This window comes from Botrytis byssoidea (assembly GCF_014898295.1).
Source record: "Botrytis byssoidea strain MUCL 94 chromosome Unknown BBYS_006, whole genome shotgun sequence".
Lineage (NCBI taxonomy): Eukaryota > Fungi > Ascomycota > Leotiomycetes > Helotiales > Sclerotiniaceae > Botrytis > Botrytis byssoidea.
In genome coordinates, this window is record NW_024065847.1 from 1,251,667 (window position 1) to 1,261,375 (window position 9,709).

Sequence of the window (9,709 nt, forward strand, 5' to 3'; positions counted from 1 at the left end):
AACTATTTTCGGATGCGAAACTCGCCCAACATAATTATACATAGTCTCCCCACACTTTTCAATAATAGCCAACCCTCTTTCATATATTAACCAAGCAAAGACCCATACTTAATGCATATATAATGCAGGAAGACATCTAGAACTCCTATCTTCTACAGAATACACAACCGATAACTCGACCACCACTTGGAGATGGCGGATCTCCGCCACAAAACAGATGGCCCATCGCCGCTTTCCGCAGAAGGCTATGATGAATCCCTTCTCCCCGATTTCCACCGTGAATTCATTTCCGAAGAACACCTCCAAGCATTCTCTAACGCGCTGAGCGCACCGGATCCAAGTCCTAGTTCTGATGATTTGTCAATATATTCGCAGGCTCAAAGCCCGAGAGAGCCATCTACGCCACATCGCAGCAGCATGGATGTGCGAAGAAACAGTAAAGTCGCAATTGGAAGCGGATCAAACACACCGGGGGATAGGGGAAGCCTGTTCATTACCGCGCAGAATGACTGGGCTCCAGTTAACCCTACGAGGCTGGGAGCGAGAGGCAAAAGGAAAGGGGAGAGGCGGAAGGCAGGCAAAAAACCAAGGAGAAGTAAAGATGAGACGAGAGAAGGGTATTTGTACTCGATTCTGAAATGGCCATTGCTAGGAGTGGTTTTCATGTGGATTGGGGGATTGGGATTATCATATATGGTGACGCGATTGTACATTTGGACATATGAGCATTTTATTGCGGTAAGTGGCTCTCTGAATTGTGTTTCTGCGTGGAGGAAGAGGGGTTCCGTAGGATGTATGCCGCGGGGGTCCTGTCCCTGGTTCTCAGGGGGCTATTCACTAGAGTTATTTACTGATTTCCTGGCTACACAGTGGAGGGGAAAGCGGAATCGACTGCGAGAACAACTACATAGTACCACAAATTACGGAGATTGGGTCAAAGAAGCACAATCATTGGACACATATCTCGGAAACGATAAGTGGAAGGGTGAGGACGAATACGCATATTATGATTCCAAGACAGTACGAAGAGTCCTGGAACAGATTCGAAGATGCAGACGGAAAATTGAACAAGAGGATCGAACAGAAAGCTCATCTAATGGAAGTAATACAACAAAGGCAAAAGCAGTTGAAGATTTGAAGGCATTAATCGAGGCATGCGTGAAGAACAACTTTGTGGGGGTTGAAAATTCGAGATTATACTCTCAAACTTATTATGGAACGAAGGATCTGGTACAGGAGTTTATCGACGAAGGTAATTTGAAGATCTCCATTTTTTCAATGGCAGATCGACTGACGAAAGATTCTAGTTGAGAAAGGCATTTCAATTCTGGCCAAGTCGGATGAACTTCAAGATGAAGAAAAGCGCACACTTTTCAAACGAATGCACACAAATTACGGTCGTACAGCACTCTGCCTATCTGGTGGCGCATCTTTTGCATATTATCATTTCGGAGTTATAAAGGCATTGTTAGATGCAAATCTCTTGCCAGAAGTGATCACAGGAACTTCAGGAGGTGCTTTAGTAGCTGCTTTGGTCGCTACAAGAACAAACGATGAATTGAAGGCATTACTTGTACCTGCTCTGGCCGGCCGAATCAACGCCTGCTCAGAACCGTTCACTACTTGGATACCTAGATGGTGGAAATCAGGAGCTAGATTCGATTCTGTAGAATGGGCTCGACGATGCAGTTGGTTCACAAGAGGTAGCATGACTTTCCGCGAAGCATATGAACGAACCGGCCGAATTCTCAATGTTTCATGTGTTCCTGCTGATCCTCATAGTCCTACTATTCTGACCAACTATCTCACGAGCCCTGACTGTGTCATTTGGTCGGCGGTTTTAGCATCAGCAGCTGTTCCCGGCATTTTAAATCCTGTGGTTCTTATGATGAAACAACGCGATGGCAGTCTTGCACCTTATTCCTTTGGTCACAAATGGAAGGATGGAAGTTTACGAACTGATATTCCACTTAAAGCACTGAACCTACATTTCAATGTAAACTTCAGCATTGTTTCCCAAGTCAATCCTCACATTAACCTCTTTTTCTTCTCCTCGCGAGGTTCTGTCGGACAACCAGTCACTCATCGACGTGGTAGAGGTTGGAGAGGTGGATTCCTTGGGAGTGCTACTGAACAATATCTCAAACTTGATCTCAAAAAATGGTTGAAAGTAGTCCGTCACCTTGAGTTATTACCTCGTCCTTTGGGTCAAGATTGGAGTGAAATCTGGCTTCAGCAATTCTCAGGAACTATTACTATCTGGCCAAGATCCGTCATCTCAGATTTTTGGCGCATTTTAAGTGATCCAAACCCAAAGCAATTGGGAAGAATGCTTCATGTTGGCCAACAAAGTGCATTTCCAAAACTAATGTTCGTTGCCAATCGACTGAAAGTCGAAAGAATCATCGAGTCAGGAAGAAGAGCAACTCGACAAGGTGTGAGGAGAGGTAGCATCGAGAGTATCTTAAGCGAAGACGATATTAAAGGTTTACTTCTGGGGAGTGGTACAGGCAGCGATGCTGAGGGTGAGACCGCTACAGAATATGAGTTGACAGATGGCGCGGTGACATCTGAAGATGAATCTGACGGACTCAACTTGAAGATAAGTGAGAAGGAAGCCTTGATCAGTGGGGAAAAGGAAGAGTAATATTGTTATTTTTGGAAGCGAAATTATACCACTCATAGATTGACACTCAATTTTAAATGGAAATATTAGATAGGTAATAGGCATAGTTAGGATAATCAGGTTAGATACTTAAATCGATATAATCATTAGAAATGTGTGCCAGTCTCAGCTAATGTTAGTCTTTACTCTGCCCACTACGCACGTATCTCTACTTTTCCAAGAATTACTTATTAGAGACGGTGATATCATTCGATTCTGTCTAGATTAGTAACTGAAGTCAACAAACTGTGCGTGGCTTTGCGCACCATTCAAAAGTTCTTGCCATCCTCACTCAATCTCCTTCTATCTTTAATTAAAGGCGCATAAATAAAATCTTACTCTCAATATCCAATAAACAAGTCAAATAGTTCATGAAGATAGAAGCAAAACTACTGTGTCTTCTGACGTTTACTACGCGAGCGGGATAGTACCAAGGAGGGCTATTCAATAGCTGAGTGTAGAAATACAGACCACACTTTCATTAGTTCAATATTAATCCAAAACGAGAAAAAGCCCATAAACGCATCGAGTGCCGTTGTCCTGTGGCACAGATGCAAGACTGTGGTACAGACCACGCTCTGGGGCATTTCAACTGTGGCTCAGCTTTGTGCCAGGTCCAAGCATACATGATGTCAATTTGGTTGCTAGGTACTAAGGTTGAACTTGAAGTTACATGGTGAGAATGTGTAGACGAAGTGGCAATGGTGATGATGGTTGCGCTGACGGTTATTTTGCTAATCGGCTAATCAAATGTTGACCCTCGCTAATATGTTCTATTGGGGTATTGATCAAATTGCTTCACTTGAGACAATGGTAGGTAGCCGGAAAAGTCAATGGATATGACTACATTCTTTATATTCTATGTATAGTGGTGAGGGCTGCATAATTAAGTTCATCAGCTAACGTCCTTATGAGATGACTCCTCCAGGCATTTAAGACTCACTTTGAAAGAATAGAATGGAGCTGTTGGTTAACCATGTGGGTGAAGAAGCAAATAGGTAGGTATCGGAAGGAGCTAGGAAGAATGAAAGATGTGGTAGTTTTGTGTCGGATTCAGGTTTATGGGTGAGCTGGATTCACTGTTGAATGTTTGGATATGTTGTTTCAGAATTCTGACTTGGATACAGATAACGACAAGATTAGATTTGTTTTGTCTTGACTCAAATGAGCAGCACGAGTTACGATTCATATGTTGATGTTTGCGAGGGGCTTGCTCCAAAGCAATTGAACTATTCGAGGAGCTACATTACGGATACTTGTAGGAGAGCTCCGCTAGCACAAGAGAAGCTACTCTTTCTGAACGATGGCCGGAATGGCACACTACTTTACTATGGCTTTCCACTAAAATTTTATTGTAGCGATCTTTTTATATCATCTTATTTGGGGTATTGCAATATATTGCGGTTTTTGGTTGGATGGAGTTTAGCGCTACAATCGAGGCTTGAAAACTATGTATCATGGGCTTAGGAGATGTCATTTCGTAGCTTAATTTGGGTCGGAGACAGGAAAACGAGACAGTTGTAACTGAAAGGACTTGATGAATGCCTGTGGAACTGGATATCATGTGCTTTTCCTTGGGATAGGGGGACTGAGAGGAGTGTACAAGATGGATATTGTCAACATCTCATAACGCCTGGACGATCGACACGATTAGTAATTCATGGGGAACTAAGATGGGACGTTCTTGTGGGCATATCCACCGTATCATAATTCCGTTTGACTATGAAAAGTTAGGGAAGACAACGGGCTAAGAAACTTTGCCGAAAGGTTGAATTGAAATGTGGTTCTTGAGCACTTTTTTGCCATTCCATAGTCTTTGGTGTGCCATTTCCTCGAAGTCAAATTCTTAGGTTTGGGATATTCAACGACGGACTAAGAGTTCAATAAAGGATGAGAACGAATGATTTATGACAACGACATTCCTGGAGACGGGATGAATATAGTAGCATTTGGGTTTCAGTTCTCAGATATTGAACGAGAAAGGATTTGCGCAGAGAAATACCTAAATCATTGTTTCGTAACCAAATAACTTTGGATATTGGAAACCAAATCATAAGGTTGCCGGAGATACCATTCAAACTAGGTAGCAAGCCCTGGGGAATGGATATCACCGCCAACTTGAGAACAAGCATCAAAAATCTGAGAAGTCCTAAAGCGCCGAGGACAATTCAGTTCAGTGGATCTTTGCCATGAGAGCATCGTTAATTACTTGTCATGGAGACATTACCAACGCCTTTTCCTTCCCCTCATACTATGATAGGCATAGCAATGCCAACAAACATACTAAACGTGCAGGGGTTAGCGACATGCAACAAATTCCATTTGCGATTAAGGTTCACCATTCAGCTGTGCGCAGAAGGAATATTAACGCGGGTTAACATCAACTAGTACTAGCTAAGATAGACCAAGAATAACTCAAAAGCTTCAAGGGTTAGCGACGTGCAACATATATCATTTAGGGTTTTAGATGAAGGTTGGTCGCGTAAGCTTGAGTTTAAGTCGAAGAGACCAACCACCGCCATAATGAGACCAACAACGACTTAAAAGACTACAGGGGTGTTGCGACGTGCAACAAACAGCATTTAGTCAAAGCTAAAATAAGACTAAAAACCAACCCCCTACCAGAATGAGAATAACAATGACTACAAGCTTGCAAGGGTCGTCGAGGTATATGCCAGATGACATGTCAAAGCCCTAAACTTTAACCTCACATCACGATGACGATGATACCATGTACCAGCACTACCCCAAGAAAAACACGTGTACATGAATAAATTCACTCCAAATCTAGCCCTTTGACTCTGATGAATCAGAAAGAGTTCATGCCGACTCAAACGATTGTCAATCACGGGTAAGCAAATTGGATTCTGCTAGACTAGTTGCAGGTGAAGGCAAGGTAGGTACTCTCCAACATATTAAATGCGAGTTCCATCTCTTCTGTATTCGACAGTAGGTCAATATCTCACACTTAAATCCCACGATAGTTCACCTCAGATAGGCCCAGAAATACATGCATAGGTGGTAATGATTCCAGATTGATTGAAGATCTCAGAATCGTGCAGCCATGTTCTGCAATTCAATCAGATTAATGGCACACTGATGAGATAGTGCTGATAGCTCTACTTCTGCCACCATTTCATAGCATAGCCAGGTTATCTGAACGTTACAATTCACACTAGATGGGTGAGCCTTTTGAGGCACCCTAAGTCGGATAGTATCAAGCGGCAATCCTCTTCAAACTTTCAAAGATTCATCTTCAGACGGAGGAAAAATTGAACAGATTGGAATTTTTGATATCAGTAGACTTATAGCTGAAATCGGACCAGTAGTACAGGACATCTCTCTTCGCAGCCGTACCATTCGCGTAGAGAATGTGCTATTGGTCCAATCCTAGGCAAAATCATAGCACGCAGAGTAAAACCATGAGAACCATGTGCAATAGTTTGTGCTTAAAGAATCTCTCAGTCTGACAAACATCATGTACGTAGATAAAGCTCTCCTTTCATGACACTTCCTTGCGAATCTAGAAAGCGTGGTGATTCTTGGTGTATCATGCTTGAAGTAAACCTTTCAGGACCATGTTCAAACATTATATCTGATAGACCATTGTGCAAGAACTTTGAGTGTTTACTTTTCACTCCAACGATAAAAACATTGAGCTTGAGAATTTAATATAGGTAAGTAAGAATTTGATACTGTAGAACTTTGGAAATTATTTTGTATTGAATTCAAGGACATAACATTCTTATCAAGACCAAATAATAAATCGCATGCTTACCTAAGCACTTCAACACGCTATCGCGTTATGTCGCGTCCACAAAACTAGTGGAAGCCGACCCCGCCAAAATCTCGAATACAGCATACACAAATTCGAGTTTCGTATCATGATATTTATCTGTTTTTGACGCAAATAATACTTTAATCACTCATTGCGCATTTAATTTTGAGAGCGAAATCCTATATTCTAGCTTTTCGAAGTAATTAAAATACAGAAGTCGAGGCGATGAGGTCTTTTGGCGGATAAACCCTTACAAGACGCACGGGACGACACCACACGAATCGAACGAATAATAATAACATTGCAATACTGGATGTCGTTGAGAAACAATGGCAAGACTAAATAACACGCTTATTGTCTACAAACGTAAACCCTACAAACCGGTTCCGAGTTTGGTTGCCGCACACCGACGAAATACGCTCGAGTCAAGGAAGGGGAATGGAATGGAGATTGGCGGAGTTGCAAAGAAGGGCAAACAAGCTACTACACCGGGAGAGAATTCTGTGCAAAAGCCCTCTGAAACAGCCAGTCAACTGAACAGCATGGTTGGTCCGAGGGCACTGGTTGCGCAAATGGTTGCGAGCACAGCGGATGGAGAGGAAACCAATAAGAGTTCGACAGTGCAAGTAATGGCTGAACCCAAAGCTCATGTAGAGGAAAGAGCGGATGGCGAGGGAGATGATCAGAAGGACAAAAAAGATAACGAAGCTGGAGGTCAGCACAAGCCTCAACAAGAAGTGGCACTTCCAAATTCGTTGCAGTCTCGAGGACCATCAACGCCGGCTAAGAAAGCATTTGCGAAGAAGACTGCCGAGTTACAAAATTCGCGACTTCGCCAAGAGAAAAGAACGCCGCTCAGTAGGATGAAAAAGGCACAACAATCAACTCCGTTCAATAAAGCAGGATCGACAGAGGATGTAACAGCAAAAAGAGATACTCCTCGCAGCGGAGGAAGTCGAAGAAAGCTGGCTGATGCAATGCTAACAACCGGTGAAGAAGCTGAAGTTGTAGCTTCAGCAAAGAAGCCAAAGCCTAGCAGCAATCTAAGTAGCAATCTAAAAGCTTCAGCCGAGGTACTCGCTCCTGTCGAACAAACCAAGGAACCCACTCCTGTAGCCGAACAACCAAGGGCACCTACTCCTGTAGTCGAACAAGCCAAAGGACTCACTTCTATAGTCGAACAGGCCGAAGATGAGAATGTTTCAGAGGAAGAAAATGTGACCGAGACTATAGCTAAAAACTCTTATCAACCGGTCGTAGTGCACCAATCTCGGTTGGATGGCGAGAATAATCAGCAATGGCTTATAGAGTGGAAAGGATATCCAAAACAAAAAGATTGGACTTGGGAGTCAGTTGAGATGTTGCGGGAGGATTGCCCAGAATGGGTCGAGGAAAAGGAGAATGGTTCGTTAAATGGAGACGCTGATGTTCACGAAGTCGAGGCAATTCTGGACAAGCGGAAGTTTAGGGGCAAGGTTCAATACCGTGTGAAGTGGGAGGGTTGGGAAGCCAATTACAATACATGGGAACCTGCGGAAATGTTAGAATATGATGTCCCGTACATGGTGGAGGATTTTGAAAAGGAGCTAAAGAAGACCGAGAAGAAACGAAGTGCAGGAGAAGCAGATATGGATGCAGAGCTACCTGTGGCAAGGAAAAGAGGCCGACCTAGAAAGTGAGGGACACTTGAGTTTGTATTCAGATTTTGTGAAAGATCTCTCAGCGTGCGAATTGATTGGTTAATGGATGGGTCAATTTCAGTTGGAGTTTATAGGGCAACGATCACTCTGAGTGGAGTTCACAGAGCAGATGAAATGTAAAGTACCCAAGCGAGATTTCTCGGGTTTGCGTTTGTTTTGTCTAGGTATTTTATGTTTCATTGTTGGTTATAATGCATGCAGATAGTCTATGAAGCCTCTTACTTACTTTCCGTTGATTCAAAATACAGATCATTCTCATTTACAATTCTCTCCATACATATTTTGATTACCACCAATCTTGAAAAGCTTTACAAATAAGGATTGTCTCATAGTTGGCTCCTTTAGCGAGAGCTAACGATTTCTCAAGGGGTCGATGACGAAAATTAGTATTAATCGCATTGCTTTCGCTTAACGTGGTTTAACACCGAGTGCACCATATCACCGAATGCACCACTTTTACCTCAATTTGCGCTTTCTAATTTATATTATTCAATAACAATTGAATCAATTGATTGAAATTATTAAGAATCTAATAATCTAGGATCTATTATATTGTTTTGACAAGTTCTTGAATTATGACCTGGTTTTCCATACTTACTATAGCATCGATTAGAAGATGCTTCCCCATTAGGATTTTCTTTATTTTGATGTTTGTCGCGTTGAATCTGAATATCAATCTTTTATTAAGATAATATATCAAAAGTTTCTTATCCAATAAATACTCCTTCTTAATGTAATTGAGTTTTTTTCATACATTGACACTTGCTTAATGTTTCATTTGCCTTTTAAAGTATATGAATCTCTGTATTCAAAAGTATATTCTTATAAGCTAATCTCTCTATATCTTTAACTAAAACTAATATAGTTTTGAATATAGGTATAGGAGAGCTTAATTAATGATGGGTTATTCGAGATTTAACTAGTATTGATTAAAAAAAAGCTTTTATAGGATTCCAAGGTATTTGAAAAATCTAGAGATTTAAATCAAAAGGAGGGGGAGTAGATATATGGATTCGAATATCCAATTTAGAAAGTATAGCTTTAGAATTAAATAAAATTAATCCTGTTTCTTGGAATCCAGTTCTTATATTTTGATTTATAATTGATCATTGATATATAATTTTAAAAGTTATAAAGAATTCGATCTTTAAGATATAATGAATATGTACTTTTATAAACCCCTCAATTTGAGTATTATATTCTCGTTTTAAAATACTAAAATATCCAATATTAAGAGGTTGAATTAAATAACTTGAATACAATAGTAAACATATATATTTAATATCATTCTCCTTACAATAGTTCTAGAATAATATTGATTCATAACTCTTATGCCTATTTAGCACTAGTATTCTATATTTGCCCTTAATTCGATTTCTTATATGTTTATCAAAGTGTTTCAATCATTTTAACCCTGTTTTATTATTCGTTCATTTATTAGATATAAGTTTAATAGTCTAATCCACAGGAAAATCGGTTTCGATATATTAATTGGAAAGATACATCTGTCCTTAAATTATTAGAAATGGAGATATAATATCCCCCTTATTATTGTCATATATAATC

At 40.8% G+C, this 9,709-nt stretch overlaps 2 protein-coding genes across 2 annotated transcripts; both read left to right on the plus strand.

Annotated features, from left to right (window-relative positions):
• Positions 1 to 192: 192 nt before the first annotated feature.
• On the plus strand, positions 193 to 2,647 carry EAE97_003823 (uncharacterized protein; the record flags this gene model as incomplete). Its single annotated transcript, XM_038874335.1, has 3 exons — positions 193 to 738; positions 871 to 1,252; positions 1,308 to 2,647. The coding sequence occupies 3 exons, from the start codon at positions 193 to 195 to the stop codon at positions 2,645 to 2,647; spliced, it is 2,268 nt and encodes a 755-aa protein (XP_038734944.1).
• A 4,125-nt stretch (positions 2,648 to 6,772) lies between these two features.
• EAE97_003824 (uncharacterized protein) lies at positions 6,773 to 8,122 on the plus strand (the record flags this gene model as incomplete). Its single annotated transcript, XM_038874336.1, has 1 exon — positions 6,773 to 8,122. One exon carries the CDS (start codon positions 6,773 to 6,775, stop codon positions 8,120 to 8,122), a length of 1,350 nt encoding a protein of 449 aa, XP_038734945.1.
• Between the last annotated feature and the right edge of the window lie 1,587 nt (positions 8,123 to 9,709).